Source organism: Apostichopus japonicus, chromosome 11 (genome assembly GCF_037975245.1).
Source record: "Apostichopus japonicus isolate 1M-3 chromosome 11, ASM3797524v1, whole genome shotgun sequence".
Lineage (NCBI taxonomy): Eukaryota > Metazoa > Echinodermata > Holothuroidea > Aspidochirotida > Stichopodidae > Apostichopus > Apostichopus japonicus.
This window is the reverse complement of record NC_092571.1, coordinates 27,858,619-27,877,841: the sequence shown is the minus strand read 5'-3', so window position 1 is coordinate 27,877,841 and position 19,223 is coordinate 27,858,619. Positions and strand designations below refer to the sequence as shown.

The window sequence follows — 19,223 nt, the reverse complement described above, 5'->3', positions numbered from 1 at the left end:
GAAGGGACAAAAACACACACAGAATACAGACAGGTTAATGAGCATGGTGAACACAAAGAGATAGATGTAAGGGGATTAGTAGACACAGGATGGAGAGAAGAAAGAAAGTAACCAACAGGGTAAGAGGAGAGGTAGGAGATAAACAGTGGAGGGACAAAGAAGGGATAAAGGGAAGGGGTAGGGAATGTAGATATTATAATGTAGTTGTAAACTGTACATGATATTGTCAAGAAAACTACATGTGGCAGGTGAAATCCTCATCCTTCATATACTTTTTGTTTGTTTTTTGGTTCAACCGTTTGAACCGATGAAGCCATTCCATTTGAATTTTGGGGGGGGGAGGACAATACTATCACAATTCGAACCAAACAAGATGTAGTTTGATCGAATCTGGTAGGATGCTATTTAGAAATCACATTCTGTGTTTTTGTTAATTCAACAGAAGGGAACTGGTAAATGGACTGCTATATCTGCCCTGGAGTATGGAATGCCGGTTACACTCATAGGTACGTAAGTTATTCCGGTGTATGATATATGCCTGGTATGCTCAAAGATAAGTAATAACTACTTTGTTATTGGTGTCCACCCTGGAGAAGGGAACCTATCCTCCACTCCTATGAAGGTATCCACGCTGGAGTAAGTGGTGTTACTGTTGTAAGCAATAACTATGTATTCTTGGTATTAAGTTGACTGCTATATCTGCCCTAGAGTATGGAATGTATTTGACATTCATATGTTATTTGTAACTATCCATGTTCTAAGCATATCCACCATGCCACACTCATGGTTACATGTTGCACTCTCTTTCTTTACTGTGGCCAGCTACCTGTTACATTCATAGATGAAGGCATTACTAGGGTTTCTTTTCCATACATGAAAGGTTACAATCCCTGCTGTTACACTTTCAGTTATGATACTGAATGGCTATGTACATTGTTAATGCAAACACTAGGTGCTGCTACAGATGGTTTATCCATTCTCTTGATGAAACTTTGAAAAAATGAAAACAGGTGAGGCTGTGTTGTCTAGACCAAGCTGATAAATAAGTTTGTCTCACGTTTCAGGTGAGGCTGTATTTTCCAGATGTCTTTCATCGCTCAAGGACGAGCGAGTGGCTGCCAGTAAGAAACTCCACGGACCAACCGCTCCATTCGAGGGCAACAAGGAAGCATTCGTGGAGGATATCCGCCAGGTAAGAAAGATGAGAAAGTGGTGGCGGGGGGGGGGGCTGAGGTGGGGGAGTGTAAAGAGGGAAGGGGTAATGGCTAGTTAAGGCAGATGAAAATTAGTACAAACCACAAGTGTGACTGCAAAGCTGTGGTGGGGAGGGTAGGGAAAGAGTATGGGGATGTACAACATTCTTAAACTGCATTTACTGTTTCCCTGTTCCACCGTGCACCATTTCTTAACATGACAGAGCCATGAGAGTGTGGAAAGATTTTTATCTCAATACATTACATGTATAGAGATATTGTAACAGTAAGTGGGACTCTCTCTTCTCTTAAAAATTTTTCAGCGTCTTCAAACAAAGTTCTTTTTCTCTGGAATTTCCAGAGCAAGAATATATCATATAGACCAACAAAAGTTACTATTTTTTATTCCAGAATTGTATCTCATTCTGTGACTTTTTCACCGATTTATGTCCAAATCGGGCCAATTTGGACAGAAAACACACTTTGTCAGACCTGTTTTGCACACGCTCCAAAACTTATGTTTTATGAAAGAGAATAGAATAGAACTGTCTTTCAACAGTGGTATCGTCTAAGATAGGGTCCTATGTATTATATATTTTATTAACATTTTAAACTTTCATTTGTTGTTTACAGGTAGGTATTAATAAGAATTTTACTACCTGTATATGACATTTTATGGCTTTTATTTGCTTTATTTGATGGTTAAATGATTTTTCTTTCTTAAAACAACACTGAGCTGCCGCCCCTACTATTAGTAAAAAGGTCCGTTTTTGATGATTAAGCCCCGCCCCCAAGTCTGTTTTGTAGCAGATTGGCTATGACTCATAACAGCTACACGAAAATGGCTACGCTCGCGACCAATTTCTGTAGTGTAGTTAGGTACGCGAGGTGTTAGTGTATTGCATGCTAATTACATTCTGTACTGCTGAATTCCATTTAAGGATAGTACTGGTGTTCAGGTAGCTTTTCAGAGCAAGGGCCATGATAAGTTTGTTTGATTGCCCTTCATGTATTTTGTATAATTACGTATACACATTCTTGTATTTCTGAAGGCTACTTACTGTAGGCCTAGTGCATTTAAAAAATATATATATATAAGCCTAGGCCTATTAGGCTTTCAGTGATAGCCACATTAGCATTGTACTGGTGTTCAGACAGCTTTTCCTAGGAAGGACCAGGGTAAGTTTGTTTGATGGGTACGTATAAAAGAGGAGCCGGCCATAGCATCACAACTTTTATAAGACTATAAAAATTGTATAAGGTTATGTTTTATTTATAAGGATATAAGATGTATAAGGTTATATGAAGTATGTTTAGCTTTCTTTTGAACCTGTAATGTTTGACATCAAATGTACAAAGAATTAAAATAAAATAACAAAATTGAGAGGAACTGAGGTGGCTATTAGGGGAAGAGGAGGCCACCCATCACTTGCATATAAAAACTTGTAATCTTCTTTTACATTATTTTTTTCCAAGTCATAAATCCATGAAATCTTCATGTCCAAAAATTGAGATGGAAAAACGTGGGTTGTTTTGATATCTAGAAATGGACACAGTTTTGATGGTAGTCACCACTACAGTAACATACATAGGTCAATAGGCCTAGCTCTCAAGGCAGGCATCAAGAATATGGTCGAGTTGTTCGCCTCTTCTAATTTGGCTGTTGTCATTGACGTCAAACTATATGACCAAAAAGTCCAACAGAGACTGACCTAAGATGAAGGATACCACATAAAAAACAAGTTCTTAGGTATTCTATGACATTACTAAACCTTGCAATGTCGTTCTTTCGACTAACAGGCAATGAGCGCTAAAGGCAAGACTAGCAGGATAAAGTGTAACCTGCAGAGACTATTCGTGGCAAAGTAGCAAAAATGCAAGTTATGTATTTGTTGTACCATGATTGATATTGATAATTGTAGAGACAGAGCAAAGATTTGAAATTAGGAATCAAAATTAAAACTTCCAGTATTGAGATACTGCATCATTGATGCTCTTGTTTGGTATCATATTTGGAAACCTCCAACTATGACATTCTTTGTTATTGATCAAGGCATAATGGCTTTATTAGCTTAACCTTTTAAAGTGGACAACCACTTTTAGTTTAAGACAAGGGGATTGGTAGGAATGATTTAAGTATACCATGGGCCTATGTTCTAATATTCGATTCAATGTCGGATCTGATGAAAAATTTGGGCAGGGCACACTGAATCATTCCGAATAACTACGCCGATGTAAAAAGTAGTTACAACTGTATGTAAGATGTAATTCACAAACAAATAAATCCTGTCTACATCTAGAAATCCTGTCTACATCTAGAAATCCCTGTTTACATCTATAAATCCTTTCTACATCTATAAATTCTTTCGTCAGATATTTTCCTCATTGATGAAACTCATCATTTTTTATGTTACTACAATCTGCAGGCTCTGTATGCTTCGAAGATCGTTTCCTACGCTCAGGGGTTCATGTTGATGAGAGAGGCTGCCAAAGAGTTTAACTGGAACTTGAATTATGGTGGAATTGCTCTCATGTGGCGAGGAGGCTGTATCATCAGAAGGTAAAGGCCGCCTGTGTTGCATCTCATCATGTACAGGAGATGGGGTTTGAAGGGTCACTTTGGGCAATAAAGGCCCTCTGTGTTGCATCTCACCCTGTACAGGAGATTGGGTTTGAAGGGTCACTTTGGGCGGTAAAGGCCGTCGTAATCAAAGGGTCACTTTGGGCGGTAAAGGCCGTCGTAATCAAAGGGTCACTTAAGGCAGTGTCTGTTTTGAATCTCACTCGGTACAGGAGAGGGGATTTCAAGGGGTCATTTTTAGTGGTAAAGGTTGTTGTTGAAGGGTCACTTTGGGCAGGAAAGGTTGTCAACGTTGAAGGGTCACTTTCGGCGGTAAAGGCTGTCGTCGTTGAAGGGTCACTTTGGGCAGTAAAGGCTGTCGTCGTTGAAGGGTCACTTTAGACACATAATTTAATTCTGATATGTTGTATTGCCATTCAAGAACACACCACTATCAGTCCATGTTGTACTTTCTTACCTTTCAGTTTGGATATATGACTATATATGACTATTTATATAAAGTGACTTGACGACTTGAGTCTTATCAGGCACCATATTAGGTCAACCCCAATGCATCACAAATGTCAAGAAAAACATAGTGTTTAATATCTTCCAAGAGGTGCCTAAACTTGTTATTTACTGAACCTAAGTGTGGTTTCTTACTTGCTATGGTTGTAGAGTGTGAATATTCATAAAGTTTCATTTCCAGCATAGGAAATCTACTGACAGGTGGCTGGCTGTTGCTTAATTAGCATGTAACTATGGTAACGTCATCACACCATTGGTTATTGTCAGTGCACATAGGATTATGGTATTTTATAATTAACAGGCAATTATTATGCAGGCTTTATCTCAGAGACAACTTTATTGGCACGTGTCCCCTTCTTGTGTATCTTACTTGAGCACCCAGGGGGAAGTAAGTCATGTCCGAATTTTAAAAATAATTCTGACAAAGTCTCTGCAGTGATTTTGCCTTATAGCTACTCCATTGATGAACCACAGCAAGGCAAAATGTCAATGCTAACACTTCTAACTATTCTGATTCTACAAGGCTATATCCTTCAATCATTTGTTTTTATTAGGTACCTTACACAATCATTTTCCCCACAAACGGAAGGGGTCCCCCTTAATTTCGACCACTTCCACCAGGCCACGACAACTGGTCCTCCTCTAGTTCCGATACGAAAAACCCTATATCGGTGGTGGATTAAGAATGAAAACAGCCAAGGTTGTGTCCGTATTTGATATTGTTTGTTTTTCTTTTTGTAATTATAGCCGTTTCCTTGGAAACATCAAAGAAGCTTTTGACAAAAACCCAAATTTGGTTAACCTGTTGTTGGATGATTTCTTCTTGAAAGCAATCCATGATTGTCAGGTAAGAATACCATTGATTTCTATTTTCTTTGTGCTTGATGTGTTTGCAGACTGTTGAAAGGTATGCAGACTACATTCTAATACCACTTTTAATTTTAATTTAGTTATTTTGAAGAAGAAAAAATGGAACAGGTATGGAAACATTTGCCTGCCCTAAAGGTTTCTTTCAAGTTCGTTGAGTGAAAATTCATATCTTTCATATCTACAGTACAACAGTTTTATTAGCACAGCATATGTAGCATAATGGTATTTGATAACACCTTTGTCTGTTACCTATATGCACATTGTCAGAAAAAAAAGAAAAAAATTCTCCTCAAGAAAAAGGAGAAAGTGTTGTACCTTAGCCCTATTTTAGTGTGATGACTTTATACCCCAAGGGCCCCAAGGATAGTTAGATCCAGATTTTATCTGTCTGCACATCATTTCATTCATGTTATTGATCCTCGTCTATCTATCAAGTTGGCCTTCAGTATCTGTTTCTCGAGTCACGAAAGACGAGGCATTTGGGAGTTCCCTTAGAAGAGAAGTCGAAAACAAATGAAAATATCAATAAGAGATCATGACCGCTCCAGAAAAGAACCCCAAATCGAAGTCTTGTTGTAGATTTCAGTTGACCGTACAAGAATTTAATTCTTTTAGTACCCAAGTAGACTTTTTTTCTGGTGGATAGTAACATGTCCTTCACAAGAGCGTGTACTTTAGTTTGTAAGGGTCCATAATTCTGTATTTTTCTTCCCTTTTTTGAAGGCATCTTGGCGTAATGTGGTAGCCACTGCCGTTGCTTTGGGTGTACCTACCCCAGCATTTAGCACCGCCCTGGCTTTCTATGATGGGTACCGCTCCGAAACCCTACCAGCCAACCTTTTGCAGGTATTGATATATACAATTAAGATTAATATTATCTTTCAAAAAAAAATAAAAAAATTGAAGATATTTTTCTGATCTATAAGTAAGATTGTTTGATCCAACACAATTATGCATGAGTTGATCCATACCATACTATGCATTGTTCTGCAAGCTGTACAGCATCAAAACTTGTTTTTTTTTCTTATTCAGATGCTATAATAGATAGATGGAATTCGCAATTTTTGGTGGGGTAAAAAAATGCATTCATCTCCTCACTACTCGAGATGAAAATTATTTGGTGGCTGCCAAAAAGAGGGAGAAAAAATCTAAGCACCTTAGATCCATTTGTGTTCAATTCAGTCATGCTTTTGTTTGGATGTTAGCTATGAATAATTGAGGTTCTCAGAATATTGTACCCAAACTTGAAGCAAGAAGGTGTGATTTCAGAGTTGGAAAGAGCAAGAGAATGTATTTAGTTTTCAACTGTATTGTGTAAACGTTGGATTGGAAAGGGTTCCAACTTGACCCTTAAAAGAGATTGTGCAGTTTTGACAGGTACCAATCATTTCTGAGTAGTCATAGTATGATGCATTCAACATTTGAAACGAAAAAGATTTAATTGTTGCTTTTGCTTCTGGTTCAAGCTCTGTACAAAATGTATCAGCTTCGAAAGTTATCTTGAAAATTATTTTCTGCTATTACAGGTCCAAAATAGCTATTAAGGGGTTAACAGTGAAAAGTTAAATTTGCTTCCCCAAACAGGCTAGGGTTAACAGAATTGATCTCTAGAGCTGGATTATTCTCCTCGCTATCTACAAATTTCAGTCTTACCTTGAAGTTAATCTCTTGATGTAGTTTCCTCTGCAGACCTTAAAATTCTCCTGATCCCAGAAAATGTAAAGTTAATCTTACTCTGACCACTCACTAATAAATTATTGAAAACTATTAAAACACATCTCAATGATCTTGTTCCTGACCCCATCAACGAGGTAGGGTCGATTGTATGTAACCTACTTTGAGGACTAGAAGTTTCCTTTAGTAGTACGTCCATGAAGTGGATTATTCACAGTGGGGTGGCCTGTTAAGTCATCATCGTATTGAAACTTTTCACCTAAATCCCTTTTATATTTCCCATCTGGTGGATGTATCCTTAAAATGTGATGCACTTGGAACTTTTGCTTAACTCAGGCATGAGCATTTTCCGCGAACTCGCGGAATATCCGTGATTTCTTTTCTACCTCGGTGACAAAAACTATTATCCTAATACACTGTAGCATACGCAAACTGGAGCCTATACCGCAATTTTTGCAGTTCCGAGATTTTTTTTACCCCAGGCTCATCCCTGTTAACTGTCAATGTCCACTGCACATTATGAATTTCATCAAATGCCAGTGTTTTTGTAAGATATGCTATTTCCATCTGTGCATAACGGATGTCAGTGTGACATGTTGTCATGACGTCATTCACCCACCCTTTTGTAGCCAGATGCATTCTCAAAAATTATCAACAAAATTTGACAAATATGATATCTTTGCCATACAAAGTGCTGCGAGGAATGGAATTTTGACCTTAAAATTTCCCCACAATGTTGAACATTTATTAAAGCATTAAACACTCAGCCACCAGAGTATCCCTTTAAGTTAACCCCCTCTCTTTTACCTTCCACCTTAGGCTCAGAGGGACTACTTTGGCGCTCATACTTACGAACTGCTCTCGACACCCGGTAAATTCCAGCACACCAACTGGACCGGTCACGGTGGCAACGTCTCTTCATCCACATACAACGCCTAGTTACTGGTCAACTCATAGGATCAAATATTTTTTTTTTACAATTCATAGCATTCATATATCTATGTAACTTTGTGCGTTCCCAACTGTGTATTTGATACATATCTTCTGTACAAGTTTAGTGCGTTTTGTTTTGTTTTAGTACTAGGTCTTAGGGTTGGTGTGTTGACGGATTGAACATGGGCGCAATGAATATTTTCCTTGTCTTTCAAGATATTTCTAGAAGAAGCTCTCAGGCATCACCTTTCTGTCACTATTCTTGTCCCATTTCCAAAGTAGTTCTTGTGATCAAAGTCATCCCCGTCCAACGGAAATTTGGCTAAAACAGGTACCTGTTCCCCAAATAAATTTTACTGGTTTGATCTCATTCCAAAAGCAATCTAATCTAGTGCAAGAAAAAGAAGGTTTTAATTCAAACTTCCGTAACCAAAAATTGTATGCCAGGAAGTCTGTTTTTATGGCAAGACAGCAAAATTCTTAATATCATGAATAAACATCATGTCATGTGAAACATCATGGAAAAAAACTGAATAATTACATTTTAACATCTTAGTTTTAAGCTGCAACTCAACTCTGATATTCGTATCGTTCTTTGATTTGTCTTCACGTAGTGCCGTCTTTGAAAAATGAAAATCCCTTTTAATTTATGTCATAAGGTTTTATAAGAAATGAGAAGTAACAATAGTGACTTCTATACAGTACTATCAAAGACCAAACACAAGAAATCGTGAAATGGATTGAAAATTCTCTGTAACATAATAACATGTAGGTCTAGGCATAAGACCCTTCCATAACCCACCCCCCCCCCTCACCCACCATATAGACTACCAGACTGAAGTATCCTTGCTTTGTTAATCAATGGTTTCCATGAACAGGTCTTGAGCATTTTTCACAAATATGCTAGAAAATTGGAGTCTACTAGAACCATTGAAAAGAACTTTTCGAAAATGTTAACCATTTTTACCTCGTTAAATTTAGGACAAAGTTTGTAGTGCTGTTAACATTTTAAAAGATGGTGAAGAAGAAACAGGGGAGAGAGTAGAATGTTAGCGATGCAAGTTTTATGCATTTTTTTAAATATTATTTTACATGTTGAATAGGAGGGATACAATTCCTTTTACATCTCTGGTTTGTCTTTAGTTTTTGAAAATTCTTTAATGGATTAAAACATATCTGTAAGAAGATGCACAGTTAATAGAAATATGGGTTCACTGTTTGTGCTTTTTGTTTTCTCAATGATTTAGAGTTATAATCAAGATATTGAACCTTTTTAAAAATGAATCATAAAATATTACAAGAAAGCTGTGTCAAATGCAGGATAATGAAATGAATTCGAAAAAACAATATCTTTGAATCATTAAAATCAGGACCTAAACTTATTTGCAATGGAGAAAGGATGACCTACTTTATGAGAATATTCATTATTTTGGTGATTAATTTTAAGAATATAGTACGAGCATTCTGTATTAACAAAATGATCGGACAAGACATTGTACAGAAGACCTAAAATGCCATAAGAGGGATTTTGTAGTGCGCTAGGTATACTAGGTAGTATGTAGGTGCTTTTGTTGCATAATGGAGAATGTTCAATCTATGAATTAAATGGAAAAACTGCCAGGGACAATGGCACTAAAGTTAACATAGAGTAGTTGGTGTTAGGTGCTTTTGAATCATAAACAAATATAACTTTACTTCAATATTTTTTTGCATTTCAAAAATGAAAATTTAAAGATGATTTAGAGCGAGAAAAGTTTTTTTTTCACTTCTCTATCTGGAGACAATAAATAATGGTAAAATGGATCAATTGTGTTCTGTTATGTTTTATTGTCAAGTGCAGTTATTGTGAAACAAAAGAAGACCAAGACTATTTGTATTATCAGGTTGCACAGGGACAGGCCACACCACGCTATAAAGTCCTGGATGCGCCCTACCTGCAAGAATTCAATATATTTCGGATTACTCACTCATCTTATAAAACTCTATAATTCAAATTGATTAGTAGTAAGTATACAGTTTACACAAAACGGCTGAAGAACGAGACTAATTTCAAAACGTTTTGTGTGTTTCTACTTTATATGAGCCTAAATTGGTTCAAACGTGTACCGTACGTACTCTGGTTATATGTGGCAATATGACTATCATTGATGATTGGTTCCAAACAACAATGGAGAGTTCGCTAGCCTACCCCCCCCCCCCCCATAGACATGCCTTAATATGGAAACTGGCTAGAAGAAAGCAAGCTTCACCAGCAAGACTATAAATGACTTAGAGTAACCAGAAAAGCCCCAACTCATACGTGAAAATGAAAGAACCGTTTGGAATAAAATTATCACAGGTTATATACAATCTAAGTTTCATAACATTACTTCCAACGTTGAACACGACACATGGAAGAAACATGGATTTTAGACCATTAGTAGTACCCCTAAATCTGTTAGATAGTCATTGAAATATTAAACTTTTATTTTAACACTCTCTTAGGCTTGGCAATAAGTCAGAACCTTTAAGAAAGGACGTTTGAAATTATTTGGCAAGTATTTTTTAGCTCGGTGAAAGTGTTGTAGGCCGAACGGATCAACTGGAATTAATACACTTCATTATGTACTTTCTGTGCTGGACAGCCTTTCTTTTGGGCAAGAGTAAAATGGCGGATACCAATCAACCTAAAATATCTGCGGAAGACGTCGAGATGCGGGAATGGATATGATGTATATCAAGGAGCAATTGGTTCTCAGTCACGAAATGACTTTTGTAATTAATAAAGGTTAGAGTTCATCGTGGTCTGATTGGTCGTTCACTATCACGTGACTATCCTCATTTTGATTAGTGATCGGCAAATCCTTGGTTTTTGGTTCATCTGTTATATCCTTAGATTGCCATGGTAACGGACCCTCCTTCAGGGCTTCCTGCCACTCTTGTTCTGTTACAGAATAACAAAATGATGAATATCAAGTCATTACCTATTAGCCATGAACCAAAAATGTTTAAAATATTTGAATGCAAATTTTACCAACTAAAGGAACATCCAACTGAACAAAAAACGTAGGACAAGGCAGCCCTGCTTACTCAAACTAGAAATGCACTTCCCTAGCATTGCATATGTCACAATATGGTGGTACCATATCCACTCCCACCCCACCTGCCCCCATTGAGAGAAATATAAAGTACAGGAAAACATGACTTGTTAATTTATCTAACAATACAGGTCCGTAGCTAAGAATGCTTAGTTGGAGGTGGAGAGGGAAGGGAGGGGGTGGGGTGGGGACAAGTTCAATGTAAAACTAAAGGGCACAAGACTCGTATTTGGTAATATTTTGGTTTTGGCAAAACGTTTGTAAATATGTTACTGCCATATAAGTCTGCATGGGAATGAGGGGAGCTATAGGGGGGGAATAATTGACCCACCTCAACCACCCTCTTTACCCTTTCCCAGTTTTACCTTGTGATATAGATTCTTTCATTTTCTTTTCAAACTTTGTAATAACTGTTTCTAAATTGTCCAATATGTCGGACTGCATCAGTTCTTCTTTGTTGTAAGGATTCAACAGTGTGAACATCTGAAATAAAACATAGAATAGTCGAAAATTAAATAGAAACCAGAAAAGGAAAAAAAAGTGTTTGCTTCAAGTTGCATGGGACCAGTCCTAAATATTTTAAGCTTAAAAGCAGAACGGATTCGTAATATTTGCTAGATATAATTAGAGAGTATTTAGTAAATATAGATAAATCAAATAAACAGGAGGGTGAGTTATTTTATTTCCATGAACTATAGTCAACTGAGCTTGCGAGATAGCGTAATTATTGCTGTGATCAAATGGCGGGAAATAGCTGTTTTCAAGACTGACAGTATAGGCCTACATGTACTTCAGTGCACACAACACTTGGCGCCATTTGGCAAAAGGGAGGTTTGCGATGATGATGTTTGGGGAGCCTCGGGGAAGAGAGATGACAGGCAGTGCGTTCCTGGAATTAACAACACATACGTTTAAGGCTAAGACTTATCGCATGAGTTTATTACTACCCGAGTCCCTTGCAAAGAAAACAATGACAAGCAACTCACTTCCATCGCTACTCTCGTCGACCCACCGATATATTGATAATGATGTATTATCATCTGTGACGTCACGATGCCCTCATTTATGCGTTCAGCTTCTTCAACAACTTTGAGTAATACTTCCCTAATAAAATACAAAATAGTCAAGGAAGTCATGATAAGGTTTTCATTCTCTGTCATACATACAGTAGCTTAAATCAAATTTTTAAAACTGAATGAATATAATCGATGTAAAGCAATACGGTATTTTGGTTGACTGAACGTTGCTTATATGAGTTTTCCAAATTCTGGTCTAAGTCTGTGAATGGATCTGGCAACTGTACATTCAAATTCGGCTTGAAAATGTTAAATGATAAAATGATATACATATTGGAATATCTATGCTAGCTTTACAAAAGTAAGAGTAATAAAAAACTATTTTTTATAAGAGCTTCTTGGCGTCCCAACGCAATTTTTAGTGACGTCATAACGGGTGTTAAGTAAGTGAATTATCACGCCATTGAAATACAAGTTGACATATAATCACTTCAGTTTTACGTTACACACTTCCGGCTTCATTTTACTTACTTGATGTCGCTTGCGTCATATCTTGCATATTCATAGGATTCAGTGTTTGCAGGATCATGGTCGATGACGTCAGCGAGCACGGTAAGCGTGTCCAGTGTTAAGCTCTTGATTACGTCACATGACACTTCTCCAGAATTGCTTTGATCGAGAACCGCCATAAGCTATCGATTGAACATGCAATAACTAAGGTAAGACATCAATTCCTGCAGTGGTGCACGTCGGTACATCGGTGGACGTGTTTATATACAAAGATTCACATTAATACAGATGGAATATGATTTTAATTCGGTCAAAGTAAAGAGAAAGAAAACTTCAGCAACTGTGGCGGATTATGATATTCTGGGGTCATAAGGCACTATATGTTTGGGACCTTAATTCTCCTTATTTGCAATTTGCAGGCACCATACCGAACCCTCGCCCCACCGCCCTCCATGGCACATAACTTTTTTCCAATGATAAATAAAAAAGTTGATGTCATATATATCTTGCCTGGAATTGTTCACATTGATCATGGGGCCCTTGATCGACCCTGGTAGGGCCCCTATTCATTTGCCCGCCTATTGGATACTCCAGTACTGTGCAGTGTCGAAAGCTCAATTTACAAGAATAACAACATATTACCTGCTCAATGATTTCTTTATTGATTTCGACATCACGATCTGCCGGTTGAATATCAAGTCCATCCAGTTCGTTGTAACCCTAAGGCAGAATCAATAATATATCATTACAGCTGTAAATACTGACAGAAACTACACAGATATAACGATTCGGGATGCATTTGTGTAGGGGGTGGGGCATAGTATTGATTGGCTAAATGGGTAGGGTGGGGGAGGGGAGGGTGCGATGAGACGTGTACATTTATCACGAAAGACGAAGCTTAACTATAGGTTAAGTAGACTCCACAAAGTGACAATACTATACTGAGTTATAACAGATCTTGTCCGAACTAATTGAATGGGGAAGGGGGAGGAAGTGGAGGGGGGAGATGGGGTAGAGGAGGGGTCCTGAACATTGTTAACTTTTACACTTATGAATGGGTTAGAATGTGCTTTGGGACCGAAAGTGACGTAAAGTTTAAAAAGCAAACTTCTATGCTCTTTCATACCAAGATATTTCTCGTATGAACTCACTGAAGAAACAACTGTCAAATAATTGCTAAGTTTTACAGAAAACGTCGTGCTCCTTATCTATGACGTCATACTACGAACGGGTATCATGTAGGCGCGTAGCCAAGGGGGGGGGCGAAAGGGGCGACCGCCCCCTCCCCCATGAGTATGTTTTTTTTGTATGTTTTTATTTTCAAGCTTAGATGCAAGGCCTTACAGGGACTGGGAAGAGCCATTTCCAGCGATCTGGGAGGCCTTTTCAGCCAAAATTTTCTTGTACGCGTAGCGCCAACTTGTGGTGGCGCTACGCTTAGATAGTTTTAAATGCAGAATCTACGGCTCCGATACTTTGCTTACAGATTCGCCCCTCCCTTGGCAAATTCCTGGCTACACGCCTGGTATCATGTATTGGAATACAGTAAATTCGATAAAATGGCAACTGCAAGTGACCCAATGTGATATTTTCTGTCACTTATTTGTATATCTTTCTATCCTACTTTTATCAAATCCGATCTGACTACAAAAATCCCTTTAATCTATAGGCCCTAGGCCTAATTCCTGCTTAAACGTATATAATGCTTTGCTCTATATGTAACATATTAAATGCAGGTTTATTTTTATATTTTAGGTGATCTCGCAAAAGAAAGATTAGAGGTGACATTATTGTATTGCCTTTTGAGTGAGGAATTTAATCTCATTATCCTGATGAAAGTTTCTTTCAATTCTTCTATGATGTTTTCGATGATATGTTCATTCGAAGTTCGTACAAGGCAACATAAGTGATCATGTAACAAGTGGACGTAACCTCATAGATGTACACTTGATAAAACATGTTTTGCTTTATTTAGTTGTCCCTCTATTGTTACCATGGGGATTGTAAAGCTTACACAAGCACCAGTAAACATAAACGTATACTCGTATTCTGAGGGTTCCTAATTGTTTTCAAATTTTGAATTAAAAACATATTTTGTTTTGTATAGTTAGTTATACATCTAAAACACACATTTGTTTATAAGTTTTTCCTCTTTGACATATCAGACTTAACTTTTTTTTTCCCTGAAATACCCTGTAAAGGCAAAAAAAAAAAAATACTTAAATAAATAAATAAAATAAATAAATGAAAGATAAAATAAAAATTGAAAAAGAAAAGAACTGTTTATGCGTTACAGCTAGCATCATCTGGTGTAACTCCAGTTGTCTCACTGCACCGTTTTCTTGGCAAACTTCCAGTAACATATCTCTGTGAAAATCAAAGTAAACACGCATTATGTGATTCGTTACGTCATCGTGTCGCTTTATCAAGATGCTAACGTTTTGTAAGAATACTGAGAATTCTTTGGGTATAAAATGATATAAATAATAAGAAAAAATGTTATTTGAATTATCATGACGTTACCATACATCTTGCTGCAATTGTTGTCAGGTACATTCGTCGAAAGCACACGCACACGCCCTCACCCCCCACCCCTTCCACCCCACACAACATATCTGTAAGAGACAACGTGCTTTATTGGGTTTACTTTTAATTATGATTTACCAACGGCGCCTTATGACATCTGCTATATGGGAACACATTAAGAACAACATTCTGTTCAAATTACAATACAGTTAATTAACTAAGCTATTATTTCACTAATGAGCTATTCAATTCACTAAGCTATTATATCATTAATGGGCTATTCAATTAACGAAGCTATTATATCATTAAAGAGCTACCGTATTCAATTAACTAAGCTATTATATCATTAATGAGCTATTCAATTAATTAAGCTATTATATCTTTAATGAGCTGTTCAATTAACTAAGCTATTATATCATTAATGAGCTGTTCAATTAACTAAGCTATTATATTATTAATGAGCTATTCAATTAATTAAGCTATTGAATCATTAATGAGCTATTCCGTGTTTGCAAGCTTTGGATCAGCGGACGTTTGAGCTTTTGTAGCTCCGTGATTACAAATAAGTCAAACTCGAATGAATGTGATATTTTTAAGGTACAACCGCTAAATGTAATCTTGGAGTGACAAACAATCAGTTCAGGCAGGGACTGATTGGGGCGGGGGAGTGGGGGGTATATAAAACGCTACGGGTTCATTGTTCCAACCAGTGGTGGTGGGGCATTGCAACAAGCGGCAAATTCGGCGATTCGGGTGAACCGTAGCACAATTCTCGACCAGGAGGAAATCGGGGTCCTTCCTCACTTCGTCTTAGCGAAGACTTTTGGCACCTCTGCGACCAGCGGTGCACCGGTCCGAGCCGGTAACTAAGCAAGGGAATCCACCATCCATGAGTCAGGATCGTATTCGATTACAATGAATTGATTGAATCGTGTGTGATGACTTACTTTAATTCGAATGGATCAGTGTTTCCCATAGTTTGATCCCCGAATCCATCGTAGTGGAATACCATCTGAGATTTACTGAGGGCGATAAACTCTGGCGCAGCTTCATCGCACTCCTTCAGGTCAACTTCTTGTAGTCGTGAAAATAACACAGAGACTGCGAGGTTTTTGGATCCATGGGATCTAACTTGATGCCAGTAACCTGTAGGTTGTATGAAATTGTGAAATAAGTGTGGTGATGAGGTGTGTGGGGGGGGGTGGGGAAGGGTGTTGGTCACTGTTGCGTGAAACACACAAACGGCCAAAACATAATTGCATTTGCCCAAAATGAGTCCTGAATGGCGGACTTTAGTTTAGTACTGTGGGCAAACAAGAATGTAGAGAAAACGGTTCGGCTTTGATTCACGTCAAGTGGGAAGAATACAGATGAACTGGTGACCACTGCCTGTTCTGTATACCAATTAGAGAGGAAAACTCGTTGCGAGCATGGAGAGAAATGGTAAGCAATCTTAATTGTTAGAATAATGGGACATGTCAGAGTGAGTAGTGTTTATAATATACAAATATGGCATATAAATCAGATTTTTGATGCGAGTATGACATGTGAGTATAGAGTAGAATTTGATATTGGTATGACTCAATACAATGTGAGTAAAACGACCCGAGCATAGGCCGACCAATGATAGTCCAGCGTCCTGCAGTTTGGGTAACTATGATTACAAAACCATGAGTATTAGTGTGAAGAAATGATTTCCATTCTGAGGACGAGTAGAAGTATAGGACTACTATGAGAAAGAGTTCGAGTACCAGTATCGAAAATGTATTCGCCTATACGAGTACGGACTACATAATACTGAGAAGTCTGCTATGAATACGATCACAATGCGTGAGTACCAATTACATATCCTTTGACTTGTTTTCTATATATACTAGATTTCCAAGATGCATGAGTACGTCGAGGGCGAGTACCGAATCCACGCGAGCGGGTACCGTGAGTACAGATAAACTATGTTATAATTACGAGTATGAAATAAGTCTGACATTAATTCATCAATTGCACACAATCCTTACCGTACGGTAAAAATAAGCAATCCCCCGCTGACATATTGGCATACCACCAAGGGACCTGCTGGAACGATGGAAACCGCTCTAAGTTAACACTGTCAGGATTCAGTAAAGAGAATCCTCCATATGCATCTACATTCTCTTTGGCTATTGGTATAAGATCCTCGTAAGAGGGATCTATAAGGACCCAGTCCTTGGTTCCATTGAGGAGACAATTAATAGCGTTATCTGCATCCCGATGAAGAAGACTTCTTGTACCTCCGCTGCTCCACCATAAATTGGCTTCCAATATCCTCTCTCGAAAAGTACCACAGTTTAGAAACGGCAAGACTAGAATGTCTGAGGCTAACGGATCGGGAAGTTGTGATACGATGTATGCGTTTCTCGTCTGATATGTCGACAGGAAGTGACGTAATGTATCCTGTGCCAAACCTAGTTCCCCCTCTGGGTAATGGTCCTTTTCTGTTTTTCCTTCAATCTTGACTTTAAAATCTCCGTAATTTTCGAGCATATACTTATCAGTCCAAAGTTGAAATGCGGGAAATTGTTTAGCAACTCCCCGAAAGAGGGCGGGCTTTCGTTTACTTGCATAATCATCCCAAAATACATGTGAGTTCGGTAGCTCGTCGAAAATATTGATATGACCTTCTGGTGGTCGATGTTTACCCAGTTCTTCTCTGTGTCCAGCAATATGTTGACTGGTAAACGCCTGGCTACTTAAGAGATGAACCAATATGCAAACTACTTGGACAAAACTTTGGCAAAACGATATCTCCATATTCTTTGTTTTCAGTTGAGAATACTGTATGTGCATATTCGGCTGATGAAGCTGTGGAATCAAGGCAAAGTGATTATTTCAAAAAGAATTCTGGTATTGTCAAAATAGTTTTTTTTCCCGTCAAACTAAGTTTTTAAATTTAAAGGTTTGCTGTATAGACCCCATATATACCCCACGCTATCATGGAAAAGTTTCTTGAGATTACGTAATCGACCTGCCTTGGTCGTAAAATGACCTCTTTTTACCAATTAGTCTGCAACGCCTGTCACATACAGTATTTGTTCTTGTATGAGGGTCTTTGTGTAAACTTATATGATTAACTAAACTGTAGACATGAACATATTTCCACACAGTGAAAAACACAAAGAGCCTAATGGTGTTAAGAAGCTATGCAGGCTAATTGTAGAGCCTGAGGTCGATTTACGACCTTGGCAGGTCGATTACGTAATCACAAAACTTTCCTCTGCTACAGCGTGCTACAGTATAATTGGAGCCAATAAAGCAGATCTTTAAATATATTGAACAGTGCATTGTTTTTTACTTATGTTAGACGCCTGTTAATGCATCACATTAGTGAAAAGGGCTGCATTGATTGTTTGTTTTCGAGTTTGCCTTCTAGACAGCCGTTATTGGCCCAGTTGGCTTGCCATAATCGACGATTTACTTCAAGTGCGCGCATCGGTACGCTCTATTCACCGATATAGTTTAGCTATATATAGCTCTCTCTCCATACGTGGTCTTTATCGACACTTAAATAATTCTTCCCAATATTATCCTTTATATCGTATGCCCTGCAAGCCACGTCGTATTGCGTCTAGCATATCTAGCAATTTTCGTGTCACGAGTGCCTATAATTCCCTTTACGTTACTTGCTGCTTTAATGTGGCCTACCTACATACCCTAGCTGACAAGGGTTTCTTCATAGGAGCAATCAGGATTTGTTTTCGACACCCTCGAACAATAAGGTTGCAAGACCGAAAAATTGAAGGTATTGAACACACAATTATTCCAGGTAACTTGCAACCTTGTAAACTTGAACAATAACATGAAGAAGGAACTTGGAGTCATTGTGTACACATTAGTGCTTACACATTCAGAAGGGTAGCCTATATATTATCAGGCCTCTATAAATCAGTATCATTTCGCCATACACTGCCATGCATTTACCCTGTATGACTTAATTATTATATACCGGAGATTGAACTAGACTTTCAGTAGTGAGATCTCTTCTGTAGATTTTGGTCAGAGTCAGGCTAAAACTTCGTTACGGCCACTACTTACCACTTGTAGTAACTGGCTAATCTCGAACAACACTGGGTACGTTGTAGTCTGCAGTTCTGTTTGAACAAGGGATCAACTCCACAAATCGGACACTGGTTGCCTATACTATAGGCCTGTATCGCTGCTCGACTGACATGGTACGCGCTGTTTCCTCATGATTAGATCAAGTAAATTCCTCAACCAACGTCACCACGAAGAAAGTTATCATAATCTATGAACAGGGAGGTAGTTCGCAGAAGCGCTATCAGCCCCTTCTATGTACAATACT

General features: G+C 38.1%; 2 protein-coding genes across 2 annotated transcripts in view; one reads left to right on the top strand and one right to left on the bottom strand.

Moving 5' to 3' along the window:
- Positions 1-9,561, top strand: part of LOC139975538 (6-phosphogluconate dehydrogenase, decarboxylating-like) — a 31,634-nt gene extending 22,073 nt beyond the window's left edge. The window contains exons 10-15 of the mRNA XM_071983540.1: positions 443-506; positions 1,065-1,192; positions 3,620-3,753; positions 5,029-5,128; positions 5,875-5,997; positions 7,645-9,561. Coding sequence (XP_071839641.1) covers positions 443-506; positions 1,065-1,192; positions 3,620-3,753; positions 5,029-5,128; positions 5,875-5,997; positions 7,645-7,764 — 669 coding nt within the window. The 3' untranslated portion in view covers positions 7,765-9,561. The remainder of the gene's footprint in view (positions 1-442; positions 507-1,064; positions 1,193-3,619; positions 3,754-5,028; positions 5,129-5,874; positions 5,998-7,644) is intronic.
- LOC139975533 (uncharacterized) lies at positions 8,859-19,211 on the bottom strand. The gene is made up of 9 exons (XM_071983531.1): positions 18,956-19,211; positions 16,903-17,725; positions 15,835-16,033; positions 14,656-14,728; positions 13,004-13,081; positions 12,383-12,543; positions 11,822-11,939; positions 11,201-11,318; positions 8,859-10,681 (listed from the first exon to the last, which is right to left on the bottom strand). The coding sequence occupies exons 2-9, from the start codon at positions 17,708-17,710 to the stop codon at positions 10,527-10,529; spliced, it is 1,710 nt and encodes a 569-aa protein (XP_071839632.1). The 5' UTR covers positions 17,711-17,725; positions 18,956-19,211; the 3' UTR covers positions 8,859-10,526.
- Positions 19,212-19,223: the final 12 nt, after the last annotated feature.